The sequence below is a fragment of the Pipistrellus kuhlii genome, unplaced genomic scaffold, assembly GCF_014108245.1.
Source record: "Pipistrellus kuhlii isolate mPipKuh1 unplaced genomic scaffold, mPipKuh1.p scaffold_m20_p_1, whole genome shotgun sequence".
NCBI classification, from domain to species: domain Eukaryota; kingdom Metazoa; phylum Chordata; class Mammalia; order Chiroptera; family Vespertilionidae; genus Pipistrellus; species Pipistrellus kuhlii.
Window position 1 is genome coordinate 62,319,061 of NW_023425404.1, and position 21,201 is coordinate 62,340,261.

The following is a 21,201-nucleotide window of genomic DNA, read 5'->3' on the forward strand; positions in this document are numbered from 1 at the left end:
CTTAGTAGTTAAACTAATATCGGATAAAGTAGGCATTTAACCAGGAATTATGACTAGAGATATAGAGCAATATTTCAAAATGATTACATATACAATCTACCAGGAAGCTAGGCCAATACTATTTCTATATGCACCTAATAACATAGCTTTAAATTACATCAAAGATAAATCAGTAGAATTAATCAATAGAATTTGATAATTTATATAAAAATCAATAAACAATTATACAATCAGAGTAGTAATTAACACACTTTCTCAGTAGAAACGTAGAAAAAATATGACTAACACAATTAATATTTTATCAAATTTTCATATATATAACATTTCACCTCCCCCCAATAAAATAGAATACAGACTCTTTTCAAATGCACATGAAATATGTATCAAAGTTGACTCTCTTCTCTATGAGAAGCCTTAATCAATTAAAACAAGATTTAGTCAATTTTAAATTATTTAGATCACTCAAAATATAGTCTTTGATCATAATAGTCTTAATCAAGAATTCAATAACAAAAGAGATAATTAAACTTCATATATAATAGCTTGTCAGATAAAATAGCCATATTCAAATGTATTGCTACAGGAAATCATTTAAGCAATACAGAGGTTTGGGGTGGGGTAGGTGTTTCCGTCTCTGAATAGAGCAAATCTAATGTTCTACGTATGAACTTTACTTCCTGTTCAGCGGCAGAAACATCTAACAGGCACTCAGCACTGAGGCACTCAGAGAAGGGCTGGTCCCTGGGCTAAAATGAGAACAAGAGAAATTTTCGCCAGAAGACTTTCTTCCATGCTCTGCCCAGGCCTGCTGTGGGCATTCATGTTCTTCTTTAGCTTCAGTACGTGTGGCCACAAACATGGGGCCTCAGCTTCCTCTTAGAGATTAAGATGGGACTGTGGAAGTGGTAACTGGTGGGAATGTTAAAAGGGATAGAGGCAAGAAAATGAAACACTATGTGATTTTCCCCCCTTTATTCTTATGTTGTAAATTAATGTATTCTTCAATAACCCATCTGAGCCATTTCAGAAGAGCAACTGTGTTTTCTCCTTTTTTTTTTTTTCTATAGGATTCATCAAGACTGATAAAGTCACTCAAGCTCAGACTACAGTGACAATGCAGGAAGGAGAAGCTGTGACCATGGACTGCACATATGAAATCAGTTGGATAACTTATACTTTGTATTGGTACAAACAGCCTCCTAGTGGAGAGATGATTTTCCTTGTTTCTCAGTACTATTCTGACCCAAATGCAAAACAGGATCGCTACTTTGTGAACTTTCAAAGGGAAAAAAATTTCATCAGCCTCACTATCTCTTCCTTACAACTGACAGACTCAGCAAAATACTTTTGTGCTCTGTATTCCCACAGTAATAAAAATGATAGTAGAAGGTTAACAAAAACCTTTGAGCTCCATAAAAACATCCACCTGCTCAGAAGTTCGGAAGAAACCATGAACCACAGGAAGGAAGAAGGCAAGCACTGTGTGTGGTGGCACAGCTGACATCTTCTAAAGTAAAGTTCCCCTCTATTAAAAAAAGAAAGAAAGAAAGAAAGAAAAAACCCCATAGTGAGCTCAGTGTATGAAATAGCATTGCTCTCTGGGGTTCCCAGGTATTATATTTGTAACTTGGGTTGAAATAAATCACCAAGTGCTTTTCAAATTGTTCCTAAATAGTTAGATGAATAAAACCATTTATTTCAGGAAAATCAGGAGTAGTTTTCTAATTCTCATCCTGAATTATCGACTTTCAGATTTGAATAGCACTAGAAACCATCCCATTATGTTATATATTTACATATATCTATACTAATAAAAGAGAAAGATGCTAATTGACTGTACCTTTGCTATGCCCACAATCAGGAGTGATATGCAAATGAATCCAACTAAGATGGCAGGTAAATTTGCATATGAAGGCTGGGCAGCAGCCTGACTTAACCAACAGGGTCCAGGAAGCCATCGGGACCAAGCATGGTGGCATGGACAGCTCCTGACGCTGCCTGTGGGGTCCAGGCGGCAATTAGGACCAGGAAGGCAGCATGGACAGCCTCTGATGTCACCTGCGGAGTCCAGGCTGCAATCGGGATCAGGCAGTTCCAGCAAACAGCGCCTGACACTGCTTGCAGAGTCCAGGGTGTGATCAGGACCTGGCAAATGGCATGGACAGTGCCTGACACTGCCCGTGGGGTCCAGGCAGGGATTAGGACCGGGAAGATGGCATGGACAGTGCCTGACTTCGCCTGCAGGGTCTGTAGGCAGGGGTGGCCAGGGTCTCTGGGATCACTGTCAGCCCCCAGACCACCTGAGGACACCGGTGAAGCAGGCCAGAGTTGAACATTTTAGTGAAAATGGGATGCCTGTGCCTAGCCCCACTGGGCCCTGTCCCTGAATAGGAGAGAGAAGTGGACAGTTAGGAGGCACTGGGGCTCTGAAGTGCTGGGAACAACCTGCAGGCGACCTACCAGGAAGAGGTGCTGAGCCATGAGGATGCAGAGGGCTGGCTGATGGAGGTGAACAAAGGTGCAGGTGAGGTGGCTCCTGCCAGTGCTGAGCCAGAAAAGGGCATCGAAAGCCTGATGGACAAAATTGCCTTTCTAAAGAAGGTGCATGTCCAGTATGCTCAGATCTCCATGGAGATGGATGTGTTCTCCAAGTCCCACCTCTCCACTATGCTCACCGACATCCGCACCCAGTATGAGAAGCTGGCTGCCAAGAACATGCAGAATGCCGAAGAATGGGACAAGAGCTGTTTCACCATGCTGACCGAGAGAGCTGCCAAGAGCACCTACGTGATGAGGGCCAGCGACTGCTCAAGGCCAAGACCCTGGAGATGGAAGCAAGCTGGGCCATGAAGTAAGTGCTGGGAAAGCAGCTGCAAGAGCTGGAGGATAAGCAGTATCTTAGTGCTATGCAAGACACAATCAACAAATTAGAAAATGAGTTGAGAACCATAAATAGTGAAATGGCATGATATTTAAAAGGATACCAGCACCTCCTCAATGTGAAGATAGTTTTGGACATTGGCATTGCAGCTTACAGGAAACTCTTGGAATGTGAGGAGACCCGGCTCAGTTTCACCAGCGTGGGAAGCATAGCCAGCGGCTACTCCCAGAGTTCCCAGGTCTTTGGTGATCTGCCTACGGTGGTTTACAGACTAGCTCTTACTTGATGTCCGCTCGCTCCTTCCCTTCTTAATACACCAGCCACCTCCAAGAGGAGCAGATCGAGGTGGAGGAGATCACTGAGGCTGCAAAAGCCAAGGCATCTAAGGATGAACCCCCTTCTGAAGGAGAAACTGAAGAGGAGGAGAAGGAGAAGGAAAGGAAAAGGAAGAAGGTGCCAAGGAAGAATTTGAGGTTGCAAAGGAGGAGGAAGGAGGTGAAAGTGAAGGAGAAGATGCCCAAGAAGCTGAGGATGAGAAGAAAGATGAAGGTACTGGGGAGGAGCAAGCAACTAAGAAGAAAGTTTGAGCCCCCCCTTTCCTTAATTATTTCAGGAATAATCCTCCTGAAACCAACCAAGCAGTTGAGTTCCCAATACTATATGAATTAATAAGTCAAAATATATATAACATTCTGAGGTGACTCAGGTTGGACATTAAATGTTATGCTATACTTTTCTCCTTATGCAGAGTATCTGTTTGCTTTCAGAGTGGCTTCCCGGCTTGCTGCCAGCCTGTGCATGGTCCACGCTTATGAGTTCAGGATCTATGACAATGTGAATAATTCAGATGTTTACAATAAAAACACATGAATACATGAATGCACTAATGTTAATGTTAAACTTCATGGAAAAAAATAGTCCTTTGAATCTTTGGTGGTTAGAAATTAAAGACCTTAAATCATGTGCAATAAACAGTAAAGTAAGTTACACTGAATGACAAAAAAAAAATTAAAAAAAAAAAATTGGGGCCAGAAAATGTTCAAAGGAACTGGGGAACCATTCCCAGATCAGGAAGGGAAGTCACAGGGTGTATATTATTGCTACAGGGTGCATATTATTGCTTACAACATATACAATGTAATGTATTAGATGACTTCCTATTGCATGAAGTATGTATTCTCATAGAGTAATACTGGTAGATATGTTATAGTTATGGCAGTATGTCATATCCTATCTATATTAATAAAAGAGTAATGTACTAATTAGACCATGAGACCTTCAAGATGTCCTTCTGGACAAAGCCATGGTAGCAGGGCCAAGGCAGAAATGGTTATGGATGATCAAGCCAGGAGGGGAGGGCAGTTGAGGGTGATCAGGCTGGTGAGGGGTACAGTTGGGGGTTAGCAGGCCAGCAGGCAGAGTGATTAGGGGAGATCAAGCAAGCAGGCAGGTGAACGGTTAGAAGCCAGGAGTCCCACATTGCAAGGGGTTTGTCCAACTGCAGGTTTAGGCCCAATCCCACATAGGTCCCAGATTGGAGAGGATGCAGGCCAGGCTGAGGGACACCCCTCCCCCTTCCCCAGTGCAAGAAATCCATGCACTGGGCCACTAGTGTGTGTGTGTGTGTGTGTGTGTGTGTGTGTGTGTGTGTGTATTAAAAACAAAATTTATAAATATATACATTTGTTTTTATGTTATTTTCATATTCTAATCTGAGATTAGTTTCTATATTCAAAATAAAATGTTGCCTCTGTTCATTGGGAAACTCTAGGAACCACAATGACTTGTGGCCAGTGTCTGCAAGGACTGAAAGGTTTGACAACTTTAAGTGCTACTAAGTTCCCAGCACATCTTGACCAGTTTCAGTAAGAGAAGAGGGTTCTCAATAGTGCCCGAGGCCTGTTTATTCTGAAGGAGAAAGGTCAGGTACAGTGGTGCTACTGAAGGAGTTAGATGAACATTAGTCCAACAACACTGACCTCAGCAAGAGGGTCTAGGTCCTCTTGGTCAGCCTTCTATTATGTAAATGTGGTCATGGGCAGACTGGCTTCAATATATTTTTAATACATAAATACATGACTCTTACTGGAGTCAAATAGATAAGAAGGTTACTCACCTTTTGAAAGTTCTGTAAGGCCAAAAGCAACTTTGACTAAAACAGACTATGATCATTAGAGATTCAAAATAATTATTCCGCTTAACAAACCCAGGAAGAGAATGGGCTTAGAAAACTATTCCCTAGGAAAGGCATAGACAGCCCTTAACATGTGGCTAAAGGAGGTAATAGAAGAAGACTCTCCCGGCCTGCTGAGCCAGGGAATGTGAAAAACAGTGAGCAGAGAACTCCCTGCGGAAAGCAGTCTCATCAAAACAGGGTAAGGAATGCCATTAGGAGTGCCTCCTGGAGTCACAAACTTGCTTCAGACCAAAGTTGTGTGACTCTCTTCATTCTCCTTAGCAGGAGAACGTCATACAACACAATCCAGTAACTGTTTCATAATTGTATGTTGAGTGTGTGCAGGAAACAGTTTACATGTTTTTGTTTGTTTTCTGTTTATTTCTTTCTTCATAGTGCTTCAAAGGAGTCACATCAAGACCTGAAGAAGACGATAGGATATCGATCAGAAGGAGTCACTGGAAGGGGATCCTAAGGTATCTCTCTCAGAGAAGTACCTGCTTCTGCATGGGAGGAAGAGAGGAAATGAATTCTCAGTTGTGAGTCTAAAGGCTGACTATGGAATGCACAATGACTGTTCACTAGTATCCAGTTCCCTCTCCTTTCAGCAACCCGGGAGGATTGCAAACCTTCTGAAGATTGACATGGCCATAGGACTTGCATGGGATAAAAAACCATGACCTAGCCAACTTTGCTCAGTGGTTAGAGCATCAGCCCTCAGACTGAAGGGTCACAGCACCTACCTTGGTTGCTGGCTCAGTCTCTGGCCCAGATTGGAGTGCGAGGCAGCCAATGCATGTGTCTCACATTGATGTTTCTCTCTCTCTGCCCCCCGACCCGCTCCCTTCCATTCTCTCTAAAAAAATCAATGGGAAAAAATATATATCCTTGGGTAAGGATTAACAACAACAACAACAAAAGGAAATGTGGGTAGAAATGGCATGTATCATTTCACTTACCTTTCAATCTCTGCTTTTTCAGGTTGTGGTGATGGTTGAATTTTGTATTGATATGAAGGTTCAATTATTAGTCATCACATATTATCTAGCTGACCTGGAGGGTCACCTTGATTCAAAATTAACTACTACGTTTGTGCAAGAAATAAACAACTGTTTCTTTTAACCACTGAGATTTTAAAGTAATTATGACAGCATCATCTGTCATACATAACTTGACTGAGGCACCAAACTTAATAAATACCAAAAAAAAGAGAGAAAGAAATGAATATTTTACGAGGGCAGAATAATTGTTATGTTAAAACCTGAATAGAGAATTTTTTTACATATAAAATAATCTCACTCAATAAACAGAAATTCAAAACTTTTAAACAAAATATTAGTAAAAAAAATGGCAGAATGTATAAAAGGTAATATATTATGTATTAATATTATAACCATGGCTTTAATGTAATGTTTACTCAACATTTTAAATCAAAGTAATCCACATGAATAAAAACATCATTTAATTATCTCAATAGTTACATACATTTATAATTGTATATTAAATATTCACCCATAATAAAGAAATAAATTCCTAACAAAACTTCCTCATTTTGGTAAAGGGTATATGTTACAATCACCATTTGTCCTTGAAAACCACAGGAAAATAACACTTCTCAAATATAGCCCCTGACATGGCTTAATTAAAAAGACAAAAAATAAAAAAATAAAGAGAATTGGTGAGAATATAAAGAAATAAAGGTCCTTAGACTTTATGAGTGTGTAAAATGGTGCAGCCACAACGGAAAATGGCTGAAAGTTCTTCACATCATGAAACATAGCTATTATATGACCCAGCAATTCCCCTCCTCTGTATATACCCAAGGGAAATGAAAACATATGCGCACCCTGGCCAGTGTGGCTCAATTGGTTGAGCATTGTGCCATACATCAAGAGGTCACTGACTCGAGTCCTGGTCAGGGCACATGCCCAGGTCATGGGCTTGATCCTCAGTAGGGGGCTTTCAGGGGACAGCCAATCAATGTTTCTCTCTCTTCTCCCCACCCCTCTAAAATCAATAAAAACTTATTTTTTTAAAAAGAAAACACATATGCACACAAAAATTTATCCATAAATGTTCATAACCAAAAGTTGAAATAATCCATATGTGCATCAATTGTTAAGTGAAATATGGTATAGTCATGCAATAGAATATTATTAAGCAATAAAAAGTAATGCAGTATTCATATATGCTACAACATGGATGAGCCCAGAAACATTGTGCTAGATCAGAAAATCCAGTCCCAGGAGTCTATATATTATGTAATTTCATTTATAAGAAATATGCAAAATGAGAAAATCTATAGAGACTGCTATGATCTAAATGTGTGTGCCCCCCCCCCCCCAATGGTCTAAATGTTTGTGTTTCACCAAAATATATTAGTTGTGTCCTAAATCTGAAAGTGATGCTTTTAGATTTGGCGCACTTATAAAGAGGGTCCAAAGAAATCCTTTTCCCTTTCCACCATGTGAACACGCAGCAAGAAGGCACCATCTGTGGACCAGAAAGCAGGCTCTTACCGGACACCAAATCTGCCAGTGCTTTGATCTTGTACTTCCCATCCCCAGAACTATGAGAAATTAATTTCTGTTGTTTATAAACTACCCAATATGTAGTAATTTGCTATAGCAGCATGAGTGGACTAAGACAGAGACAAAGCAGATCAGCAGTTGCCTAGAAGGAGTTTCATGGAGGGAAATGGTGAGTGACTGATCATTGGTACAGGTTCCTTTCTGGGGTCATGAAGTGTTTGTAAATTGATTGTGGTGATGATTACATAATTTTGTGAATATACTAAAACCATTGAATTGTATGCTTTAAGTGGATGTATTATCTGGTATGTGAATTATATCAAGTTTATATTATATGAAAACAAACAAAAACAAAAATTTCCACAATGTTTATTGTTATTTGGGGACTATCTTGATTGTTCATATCATCTGAATCCTGCAGTAATGAGCACTAGATAAAAACTTGTAATGTTGGTCTGACATTTACATTACACAAATAGATGACATAATGACTCTTAGCTTTCATATTTCTTTTAGCAATCCCAATATTTCTTTCATGTATATATTTACACCAGCCTTCAATTGCTATTATTGCTTTAAGCTGGCATGACAACAATGCCTCAGGTTGCCATATTCTCATACTCCCTGTCCTGGATTTGTGAATTTTTCTTTTCTTTTTTTTCTTTTTTGGAAAGATGGGGAGTGAGAGCTGGAATGCTATTTGAATTTTGTCCACAGGTCTAATTTTGCATTTATCTTCACTACTGGATACTTTTGTTTCATTTGTTTTCCAGAATATTGGAAGTTTTTATTTAGAATAATTTTGAGAGTCATTCCATATAAATTTTCCCAGTAAATAATTAATGAATTCACCCAATAAAGTATTAGTAAGTGCTTGGTCTCTGCCAAATCCTATGCTAACCAATAAATAATGTGGCTCTCAGAACAGCTGTCAAGCATGGAAAAAGAAGACACTAAGGAAAGGAAAGAAATTTGATTGAGGGGGGGTTTTAAAATAATTTCTATGAGGAAAAGGTCACAAAAATAATTCTAAAACCCCCAAGTGACTGAAATAATTCAGTCTTTTTTTGTTTTAGCTTTATTGTTGAAAGTATTACATATGTCCTCTCTTTTGATCCCATTTGCTAGCCTCTCCTTCGCCCCCACTCCTGTCCTGCCTTAGGCCTTCACCACACTATTGTCTGTGTCCATGAGTTATGCATATATTCATACAAATTATTTGATTAATTTCTTCCCACCCATTTCTACCTTCCCTCTAAGATTCAACATTCTTTAGAATAGTTATTGTGGTACTAAACTCTTCACTGAGCCTTGCCACTAGAGGGTGGTAGCATATAGGAGATACCTATCCTTAGACAGGAAAACACCTTGAAAGATTGCGGACTGACTTGATTCCCAGTTCTAAGTAAAGGAGTTCATCTGTACAGTCACCAGAGGGGGCTATTAGAGCAGCAAACTTAAAGCAGTGTGAGTTACAGGTAATCATTGAATTGTGAAAGAACTTGCTTTCATCCCCTTTCCTTCCTTGTACTTCATGAATGAGTGTCAGCCCCAAAGACATGAATGAGCCCTTTCCCAAATGCAGAGCAAAGAGCGGATCCCTCATGTGAAGAGAAGAGAGAGGTGGTTAATAGTTTAACATTAAAGAGTCAAATATGTGTTCCTATAGCAAAATAAGAAGCTTAGTTATTGTAGCACAGGAGGATGAATAATTTAATTTTATTCTATCCCATTTTGTTAATAATAGCCTCTTTTGAGAATAGTCAGAAGAATTCCTTTATATTTATTTCCACCTCTCTTGTCAAAAGTCTTCATTTCATTTCCCTTTCTAAGTCTTCTCTTCCTTCTATGCTTTTTTCCTTAGTGTCCTCAATGCATGCTACCCGTAGGCATGAGCATGAAGATGAGAAAATGCCAGTTAAAGAGGAGATAAGTGGAATAGAAATAAGTACCATGCAAGTGATTGGTTTCTGTATCAAAACCAGAGGCATCCAAAAATGTCCATCAGAAAGATGCTCAACACATTGTTCCAGGAGCCAATGTGGGAGACCTGACTACCAGACTCCTGGCTCTTAGACTGGGCTCTGATTGTATCTTATCCTGTCAGACTGAGCACAGCAGTATTAGACAACAATGAAATTGTTTTTGTCATACATGTTGCAAATATTGCCTTCCACAGTGGATTTCTACCTGAGCTTATGGTGTTTTGTTGTTGTTGTTGTTGTTTATTAGAAAATTTTCTAACTTTTTAAAAAATATATTTTATTGATTTTTCCAGAGAGGAAGGGAGAAGGATAGAGAGTAGAAATGTCAATGAGAGAGAAACATCGACCAGCTGCCTCCTGCACACCCATTACCGGGGATGTGCCCACAACCAAGGTACATGCCCTTGACTGGAATCAAACCTGGGACCCCTCAGTCCACAGACCGACGCTCTATCCACTGAGCCAAATCGGTTTCGGCAAATTTTCTAACTTTGGAAGTTAGATTATGTATTATTACTCCTGAGACTCACTTGATCTGGCTCAGAATATGGACAGGAATTCTCTTCTCTTACAGCCCAAGGCTAAACATAAGTAACTTGGATTAAAGGACATTTCATACCAGCTCAATGGTGGGTTTCGCCATGCATCACAAATGAGGGATCATTAATCTCTGTGGGTGATGCTACTGAGTCAGACTCACTCAGACATAGACTCTGATTTTGAACCTTGAAAATGATCTCAGTGCAAACCCTCTGAATTAGGACTAAATATTGGGAAAATATTCTTGCCCTCTTTCAAAACTCATGCTTAATCCTGAGGGTGGGGTGAACGCCATCAAGAGATTGCTCTGTCTTTCACTGATGCCTGCCTGGGGAACGCCCATTTGAAAGCTTCCTGGTTGAGGCTGTGCTAGTGGTTGCTGTGTTGTTGTTGGGACTTCCTCAAACCTAGCATCACACTCAGATGCTGAGTTCAGAGGCCTGGAACCCCAATCTTTGCTTTAACTATGAGATCAGTCACAGGAATAACTATCCTCCTAACTTTGGGTAAGTGATCTGGGTCTGAGAAAGGATGGTTTTCATGGCTAAAGACAAAGGTGAGGTCTCTGCTGCTTTAACTTCTCCCACTGCACTTTACCACATGCTCAGAGGGAGATGCATCTATGTGTTTCCATGTGTCTGTGTGATTCTCTAGAGCAAGAGTGGGAGCTTTCTTTCTGCCAAGGGCCATTTGGATATTTATAACATCATTTGTGGGACATACAAAATTACCAACCTAAAAATGAGCCTGATATATTTGGTCAGGCATTTCATTTTACTCACTGCTGATGCCTTGACAGGGCCAGACCAAATGATTTATTGGCCTTATATGGCCGCAGGCCAGATGTCCCCCACCCCTGTATGCCACTGTGAAGAATTTCTCATAGAAGATCCCCTGAATCTCACAGCTCCAAGACTGTAAGCAGTTTAGGGTCCATTAAGCCTAAGGATCTAGAATATAACAATTGATCTTTGACCAGTGGCTCTGGATAGCTCAATAATGAAAACTAGTAACATTTATCTTGTCCTGTGTGACACACACACAAATGCTCATGTAGGGGAGAGTTCAGGGGTCCTTATGAATCTGACCTTAGATGCCCCAAATTGGACATTGCAGAGCTAATCCATTGTTTCTCAACCCCTCAGGTATTATGGGTGATGCTAAGTCCACCCAGCCAGCGGCAATGGAGAGTACTGCAGAAGAAACTGTGCGTCTGCCCTGTAACCACTCCACAATCAGTGGAAGTGAGTACATACATTGGTATCGACAGATTCCCCACCAGGGTCCAGAGTATGTGATTCATGGTTTAAAAGGCACTGACACCAAAGGAACGTTCACTCTGATCGTCGCAACAGACAGAAAATCCAGTACCTTGGTCGTGCCCCACGTCACTCTGAGAGACTCCGCTGTGTACTACTGCATCGTGAGAGAGGCACAGTGGCACGTGTGGGGCTGCACCTGTGCAATATCTCCCTGGCGGAAGGAAAGCATCAGCAGCATCTAAAGAGCCACTGCACAAGAAAGAGCACAAACCCAATGGAAGGAGAAGAAGAAGAAAAGAAGAAAAAAAGGAAAAGAAGTAAAGAGAAGACTGAGAAAATCAAGGAGGAAAGAATTGAAAGGAGCCAAGAAGATGAGGAAGAAGCGTTTACTTTGAAAAGACAAAAAGCTTGAAGGATATAGAAATTCACAGTTGTGAACCTGCAATGGAGGGGAAAGGAAATGAGAATTTGCCACGACTCTGTTTTAATCAAATGTTGCTTCCTAAGTAGTCTCACTAAAACAGCGAACAACCATTTGGTTGTCCTAAAGACTTTTTTTCTTTGGAACCAGTGAAGTGCCCAGGTTCTGGATATTGCATCATGTTAGGCGTTCCTCCAACTTTTCACAAATTGAAAAGAATTTCAGAAACTGAGTTATTTGTCTTCCACATTCTGCATTTTACCTATAGAACTTAACATTTTTTAAAATCAAAGAGTAACAAACTCATTGATTTCTAAAAGATTTACTATTTGTTATGGATTTAACAAATCCTCATGTACACACAAATTCTTACGTTGCATGTCTCATAGTAGTCCCCAGGTACTTTACAATGTGACCATTTTAGGAAACAGGGTTGTTATAAGATAACCAAGATAAAATCAGATCATCATGGTGAAACTTTATCCAGTAAGACTTGTATCTTTATAAAAGGGCAATATAGGGTATCCCCCAAAATTGTATACACATTTTAACAGCTGATAGCTCAATTTTGAAAATGAAATGTATTTTAATAAACACTGCTTTTATAATTATTCCAAGTGTGTACATACATTTTTGGGACACCCTATATATGACCACACACACACACACACACACACACACACACAGAGGAGACCATATGAACCTGAAGGCAGAGATCAGAATAAGGCATCTACAAGCCCAACGAGGGGCCTGGAACAAATAGATTCTTCACGCATCAGGCTCAGAAGGAAATACTGTGAAATCTCAGTGCTCAAACTTAATTCATTCTGGAAGACTGTTCAAGAAGTGATTGGTTTGAAAACTGAACCACTTTTTTTCCCCCCATTAGAATGGATGTAAATTGAATTAATCTGTTCCAGAGTGCCTTCTAGTCCTAGAGAATCACTTTCAGCACTTGTTCCAGGAATGTCTTTCAGAAGATCAGCATGTGGCATCTTCATTTTTTCACTTATCTTTGCCTCCCAAATGCTAACACCAGTGAACTGCTTTTCATTTATCCAAATCAACAATAGTTTTTGTACTTCTTCAATTACCTGTGATTATTGTTTCTTGAGCACTTTCATACCCTTAGCAACATTAGCACTCTTGATATCCTCTTTATGTTTTACAATTGTGCTAATTGATGATTTCATCATGCCATACTTGGAAGCCAGATCAGGCACCCAAACACCTTTATCATACTTTGCAATAATTTCTTTTTTTTTTTTTTTAAGTTCTATCATTGTTCTCACAACTTTCCTTTCACTTTGCTGCTATTGCTAACCATCTTAGAACCTATGGTGACTTACTGTTGTATTTAGTAACAATAAGCAGCAACAAAAGCTAAAAACACAAAAATATTCACAGCACAATTTCCTAAGATGTTAACAGTGCAAAGTTTAGCAGTAAACTGACTTTGTTTATTGCCTGAGATACACATTCCTGATCATACAGGTAACAGCATGAAAGGGTTGTTGGGTCAAGAACTAAAGTTCTGTTTGTTAACAGAGACATCCTTCACTCCCAACCCCCACCTCACCCCTTAAACAACTTGGTTGAGAACCGAATTATTTGAGATGGGAGACTTTTAAGAACCAAGGTATGACTGTAACCTTGCTGACAGCTTGGTTATGGACTTCTAACCTGGACTAGGAAACAATTGATTTCTGTTTTTCAAGCTACCCAGTTTGTGGTGCTTTGTCCCAACAACCCTAACCAAGTCATATGCCATTCCAATGGGTGCCATATAAGATAGAATTCACCTGCTTCCCTACCCCTCAATCATGCTGTCCATCCATATCTCAGTGTCTGTAATGGTCTTCACTCTAACTGACACATCTTTTGTTCCCACTAATCCTTTGCTTAAACTGGAAGCTGCTTAGAAAAATGTTCCCTTCAGCAGGTAAAATAATGTCATTTCCATATAAATTTGAATGAAGAAAATCCATTGCTGGAAGGAGCCTCATAAAACATACTAAAGGAAGTTTTCCAGGATGAAAGGAAATAGTATCAGATGGTAATTTGGATACACATAAAGAAATACAGAGAGAAGAGGAAGATGGCAGCTAGCAGGATGGAGGTGAGGGAGAGGGTTTGAGTGAGTGAGGTGGGAAAGGAGAGTGTGTGGTGTGTGTGTATGTGTGTGGTGTGTATGTGTGAGTGAGGGACAGTTAAATCTGGCAGGAATTGCAGAGGCTGGCAGACTAGACTCTCCTGCACAGGGAGCACCTACCACTGCAGCAGGCACTCCCCAGGCTGTGGGGCTCGGGCACATAGCCCATGCCATCTTAAAGGGGAGAGCAGCCTCTTCTAGGAACTCATCAGCACCACCACCTAAACAGGCCTTGGACACTGCCCATGACCCTGCAGCCACTCCAGCCAGAATCCTGCTGCCCCACCCACAGACTTGCAGACCCTAGGACTTCCACCTCCAGAGATACATGGCTCCCGAAGCAGTAAGAGTGACTTCTCGACTCTGCAGCTGCAGACCTCCAGACACCACAACTTTTCCGGTACATAGGCCTCCTGAGCCCGCCACTCCACAGGCTTCTCTTGGGTGCCACTGTGAACCCCTGCTGGGCACACTCTTATACAAACAAGGGAGCACTGCTCCAGTAGTAGAAATTCTGAATTCTCCCTTCCTGGATACCTGCCCACAGACACCTCCGTCATGTGGCTTCAGCACAAGGACCTCTCTGAGTGCACCACCCTGGCAAACAGTCCTGGGGTACCTCTGTAAGCTGTCACTTGGTATGCATGAATCCAACCAAGGGCTCAAGACACCAGCAGCAAAAATTGAGTCTTCCCACTGCACAGCTGCAGACCTCTGGACACCACAGTCATGCTTTTCCAGCACACAGGCCTTCTGAGCCCAAGGCTGCAAAAGCGGATCTTGGGTGCCTCTGTGAGCCCCTGAGGATGTGCTCATATCCAAACAAGGGCACACAGGCCCAGGAGTAGAAATTCGTACTTCCCCCCTCTCCTGGCTGCCTGCTCACAGACACCTTGATCATGTGGCTTCAGTACAAAGGCACCTCTGAGTGCATGAGTGCTCCACCTTAGCAAACAGACCATGGGTGCCTCTGTGAGGCACACACAAATCCAGCCAAGGGCACAAGGCCCCAGCAGCAAAAACTGAGTCTTCCCACTCCACAGCTCCAGACACTGACATGCCAAGAAATCTATGGCATTTTTATACACCAATAGTGAACTTGTAGAAAGAGAGATTTAAAAAAAACAATCCCATTTACCATCGCACCAAAAAAATTAAGATACCTAGAAATAAACTTAAGGAGGTAAAAGACCTGTACTCAGAAAACTACTGGACACTGAAAAAAAGAAATATAGGAAGACATAAAAAGATGGAAGAACATACCATGCTCATGGATTGGTAGGATCAACATCATTAAAGTGTCCATACTATCCAAAGCAATCTATAGATTTAATGCACGTCCCATTAAAATACCAAAGGCATATTTCACAGACCTAGAATGAACTCTCCAAAAATTCATCTGGAATGAAAAAAGACCCTGAGTAACTGCAACAATCCTGAGAAAGAAGAACAAAGTAGGAGGGATCTCAATACCAGATATCAAGGTATATTACAAAGCCACTGTTCTCAAAACAGTCTGGTACTGGCACAAGAACAGACATATACCAGTAGACCAATGGATAGAGAACCCAGGAATTGACCCAAACCACAATGCTCAATTATATTTGACAAGGAGGCAAGAGCATACAATGGAGTGGAAACAGTCTCTTCAATAAATGGTATTGGGAAAATTGAACAGATACATGCAAAAAATGAAACTAGACCACCAACTTACACCATTCAAAAATAAATAAATAAATAAACTCAAAATGGATAAAGGACTTAAATGTAAGATGGGAAATCATAACAATACTAGAGGAATCCACAGGCAGCAAAATCTCAGACGTATGCCAAAGCAATATCTTTACCAATACAGCTCCTGGGGCAATGGAAACTAAAGAAAGAATAAACAAATTGGACTACATCAAGATAAAAAGCTTCTGCACAGCAAAAGAAACCATCAAGAAAACAATAAGAAAGACCACTACATGGGAGAACATATTTGTCAATGTTATCTCTGATAAGGGTTTAATCTCCAACATTGACAAGGAACTCATACAACTTAACAAAAAGAAGATAAACAACCCAATCAAAAAATGAGCAATGGACCTAAATAGATACTTTTCAAAAGAGGACACGAGGAAGGCCAAGAGACATATGAAAATATGCTCAAAGTCACTAATCATCCAAGAGATGAAATTCAAAACAACAATGCAGTACCATTCCACACCTGTCAGAATGGCTATCATCAACAAATCAACAAATGATAAGTGCTGGCAAGGATGTGGAGAAAAAGGAACCCTTATGTACTTCTGGTGGGAATGCAGACTGATGCAACCACTGTGGAGAACAGTATGGAGTTTCCTAAAAAAAACAAAAAACAAAAAAAAAAACACACAAAAAAACTAAAAATGAAACTCCCATTTGACCCTGTGATCCTAATTAAGAATATATCCCGAGAAACTAGAAACAGCAATCAGAAAGGATATATGCACCCCTATGTTCATAGCAGCACAATTTATCATAGCTATTAATAAGATTTGGAAATAGCCTAAGTGCCCATCAGCAGGTGAGTGGATTAAAAAACTATGGTATATACATATATACACAATGAAATACTCTGCTGCGGGGGGGGGGGGGGGGGGGGGGGGGGGGATTCTCACCATTTATAACACCATGAATGGAATTGGAGAACATTATGCTAAGGGAAATAAGCCAGTCAGAGAAAGATAAATATTACATTATCTCACTCATTCGTGGAATATAATGAACAACATAAGCTGATGAACATAAACAGATCCAGAGACAGAGAAGCATCGATCAGACTGCCAAACCTCAGAGGGAAGGTGAGGTGAGGGTAAAGGGGAGAGATCAACCGAAGGACTTGTATGCATGCATAAAAGCCTAACCAATGGGCACAGACACCAGGGCAGTGAGAGCAGAAGTGGGGAGGTGGGCAAGGACACATATGTAATACTTTAATCAATAAAGAAAAAAAAGACTTTGCTCCAAAATTATTTCTCAAGTAAGAAGGATTTATTTTATATTCAAGTCCTTATGAAGTCTACATTATGGTGCATGCTCTCAATTACTGCCTTTTGAACAGCAATACGCTCTTTGGGGGAAACTCATTAGCCTGAAATAACCTCAATCAATGAAGTTTTGGATTTTCATGGAGGTGTCTTCGCAGAATCAGAAAAACATAAAGGCAAACACATTGCACACATATTCAATCATTATTCCTGGAGTGTTGCAAGTATTGTCTTTTTAAGCAAGCCCTTTTAAAAAAACACTTGAAGAACAATAAAGTGGTTATGCTTGGAGATGACAAATACACACCAGATTTATTTTTAATCCATGCAACCTAATAATATGCAACCAGGCTTTTGTGACAAAGAATAAAGTTCATACACAGATTGAAAAAGTGCTGAGTCAGAAATATTTGAGCAAAAACAAAGTTTATGTGTTCTGTGAAAGGTTAATGATAACAAATTCTTAATGATGTTGACACAGGTATAAAAGAATGTTAAAAGCTTAAATAAAATTGCTTCATGAAATATGAGTGGAGGGAAAATAACACATCTTACTACACTGTTTATATAATATGTGATTTTTAAAGTATATAGCAAACTAAATTAATAAATTATTCCAACTATACAAAGATAAATAAATAAAACAGGATGTCACTACATACCTACTAGAATGACTAAACATGACTGACAATACAAAGTATTGGCAAGGTTTTGGAGCCACTAGAATCCTCATATACTGCTGTTGGGAATATAAATGCTACAATCACTCAAAAAACAGTTTCACTATTTCTTAGAAATTGAACATATGCTTATCATAGCAGCAATTCCACTCCTAAGTAGTAACCCAAAAGAAATAAAATCTTATGTCCACACAAAACTTATAAGTGAGTGCTCATAATAGCTTGAAAAATAGTAATCACAAAGAAAAAAAAAAAATCATGAACCCGAGACTGGATAAATTGTGGCAGGTGGTGCATATGCTCAGTATCTTGATTGTGATAATGACTTCACATTTGTATGCCCATGTCACAAATAGTTAAACTGTACAATTTACATATGTCCCATCCATTATATGTCAAGTATGCATCAGTAAAGCAGTTTTTAAAAGATTAAAATTAAAAGTAGGCAGAGCTAAATGTTGAAAACAATGACTATACTACAGAAAATAGAATTTTTCACTTTCTTCTAATTATAAAGGGGAAACTATTTCACGCATACAAGCGCAACGGGATATTTTCTGTATCTCATTATAAGTAGCATACTTTGTTGCAATACATAGACGTATTTCATATATAAGTGAATTCTAGAAAAGTCATTCGTTATTCAATATTGTTCAGTCTGGCCAAAGGATGGCAGTGTTTAAAAAGTATTTGAGTTTGTTTCCTGCAGTGCTGGATAAGTGGGAAGCTAGGACTGGACTCTGATTGGTGCAGGAGGAGAGACCACTGAGCTAAAGTAACCTCAGCTGGGGAAGCCCATGGGTGGAAACCTGACTCGGCTTCTCTAAGGAGCCAAGGAATGAAGAGGCTGCTGCAAGTCGTCATGGGGATACTGGAGCTGCAGGCAGCCTGTGAGTATGCAGTCAGTGCAGGAGAGTCAGGAGGGGAAGGCCTTCCTAAGGGCAGGAACTGAGTCTTCTTCCATCCTGGGAAAGCCCTTTTGAGAGGCAGGTACATGTTAAAAGAATCAACCATATTTTATGTTGATGTGATAATGTTGCTGCCTGGAGGAAGTGGGATACAGGAGAAAAAACCATCTCTACTATGAGCATAAAGATCTTACAGGGTCTCGTGTGTGTGTGTGTGTGTGTGTGTGTGTGTGTGTGTGTGTATGTGTTTACATTGTCTTTTTGGACAGGGATCAGTAGCAAAAAACAGGAGCAGAGTCCATAGTCCCTGAACATTCATTTCATCCCAGAAGGAAAAAATTTCATCATAAACAGCAATTCACCAAAGACTGTATTTGCCTTCCACTAGTACTGGCAGGACAGCGGAGGCCCCATCTCCTTGTTGATAATGTTATGGAAAAGTGGGGAAGAAAAGAGTCATGAAAAAATGACTGCCAACTTGGACGAGAAAAAGAAGCAAAGTGCCCTGCACATCACAGCACACCCCCCACCCACTCACCTGCCCGACCAGCCACTCAGGCATCTACTTCTGTGGGGTCCATGCACAGTGATCTCCAGGCCTGTATGGGCTGTCCCCAAGTGTGCAGCAAGGCCACAGAGCTCTCCGGACACAGGGCCCCTGAGAGGCCGCTAGGACACTTGCCAAGAGAAGCCCAAGGAAGATGTGATTGTCTCATTGTAAGCTACAGGGTAGGCGTGAGAGTAGAGGAAGCTATACCTTTATTCCCAAATTTAATTTGTCTGGGTAAATTGTCACTTTTTAGTAGGTAGAACCTCAAACTACTGGGATGTGGATAGCATAAATTCCCATGATTTATGCAATAACTGTGCACTAATTCTGTGCCTCTGTTGTTCCAAGGAAATTTTTTCTTCTGCTACTCACTCACCTTGTTAATAGAAAGAAATTATGAGTCATTCTTTGTTGCACACTGAGACTTGACTTTATGTAACAGAACAGCAATATTGCACACCGGTAGGAGTCTGGGGCAATGCTTTTCTCTTAGTTTATAAATATAGAATAGACAAATGGATAGGTAGATAGATGATAGATAAATAGATGATGCTAGATGATAGATAGATAGATAGATAGATAGATAGATAGATAGATAGATAGATAGACAGGTAGATAAGAGAGAAAGAGGCAGAGCGCTAACCCAGTCTTAGACTGGCCTTCACTTCAACAATAAGTCCTCACCTGTTCTCACTGCCCACGGGCTGCAGCCACACCCTGTTGGCCCTTACCTCCAAAGCAGCTTCAAAAAATTCCAAATCATACTCACTCCTCTGACAAAGCTCATCTACCAGACTTTATTTTTCACGTTTCTTATTGTGTTTGATAAAAAGATCTGAATTCAGGGCCGAATCGGGTGGAAGTGGGATTTGTAAAGACTTTGCCTTTAGTTTTTCACCATCCCTGCACCTTTATCTGCTGCTCCTTCTAGAAAAAGAAATATTTCTTTTTCTAGAAGTTGCTACCCTTGATTCTCTGGCACTCTGTGACCTTCTAATACTCCTTTAACCACCCAAACCTAATATTGCTAGTCACTGAATTGCTTTCCAGAATCTTCTCTCTCTTTATTGATTCATGTCCATTTCCTAATTTGATCTCTAAAATGGAGTGGTTTATAATCTAATTTACATTTTGAGGTAACATTCTAGGTTACTCCTCCCTGGATTGTTTGTGTTTGAAAAAGGAATGTCAAAGGAAATTCAAAGGAAGTCACCTCAAAGGCTGCATTTTCAGTTACTGTGACAGTTGGGTAGGAAGGATGTTGCATGGTAAAAATGCTGCCTCTCACATTCTTAAACCATAGTGTAGGCTGTCTGCCAGTGTGTAGGGCAGTGTGCATTTTTATTCAAATTTCCTCAGGAGGATAATATAATTCAGAAAAGAAAAGGGATTGCTTATTGCTTGACACTGCATAATAATTTGTGGCATGTTATCTAAGATAGATGTCTTTACATAACAATCATGGCCATGAATATGTACAATACACAACATTTAAATAACCATATCCATTTTTATTTAATCTAGCAAAAAGGCAATAATATGGAATATATTATCTTCACTTTATCGAATAGAAAATTGAAGTCAGAAAAAATTCCCATCAAGGAATGCTTTTGAGAACTCGAATTCTGGGGAAGCACATTGAAGTCTACAGACACTCCACAGACATGGAGGCCACTCACCTGTCATGTGGCAAGTCCTCACCTCTGCCCACTTCCTGTCATTAGGTACCACTGAAAAAATATTCTCATAGTCACTGCCCACTGACCTGGAGACAGTCATGCTTTGCTCCAACTTTTGCAAAACTAATCAGAATGAGATGGAAGCAGGGTCATTCGTTCCTACCCTACCCGGTACTGAGCTAGACCTTCTTTGGTCCCCAGGTTACTCCCCCAAGACAATGTCTGCAGCCCTGCATCTGTGCCATTTCCTGTACTTAAAAGTGGTGTCCACCCTGTATTTATTCTTTGTTTTATTGGTGTTGCCACTTGGTATATTTCTCTTTCTTACAACTTTAAATAGAAATAATCCATCCTGTCATCGCAGTGTTTTCCTTCTAAATGAACTCACTAGAACCATTTTCTACCCTTTAAAAAATATATGTTTT

The 21,201-nt window shown here is 40.2% G+C and overlaps 1 pseudogene and 2 gene segments (V, D, J or C); all 3 read left to right on the top strand.

Annotated features, from left to right (window-relative positions):
* The first annotated feature begins 703 nt into the window (after positions 1–703).
* Positions 704–1,501, top strand: LOC118714427. The segment is given in 2 exon segments: positions 704–839; positions 1,068–1,501. Coding segments are annotated over 2 exon segments (522 nt in total).
* Positions 1,502–1,969: 468 nt separating this feature from the next.
* On the top strand, positions 1,970–3,468 carry LOC118714488 (annotated as a pseudogene).
* Positions 3,469–10,507: 7,039 nt separating this feature from the next.
* On the top strand, positions 10,508–11,947 carry LOC123652692. The segment is given in 2 exon segments: positions 10,508–10,619; positions 11,259–11,947. Coding segments are annotated over 2 exon segments (399 nt in total).
* The last annotated feature ends 9,254 nt before the right edge of the window (positions 11,948–21,201 follow it).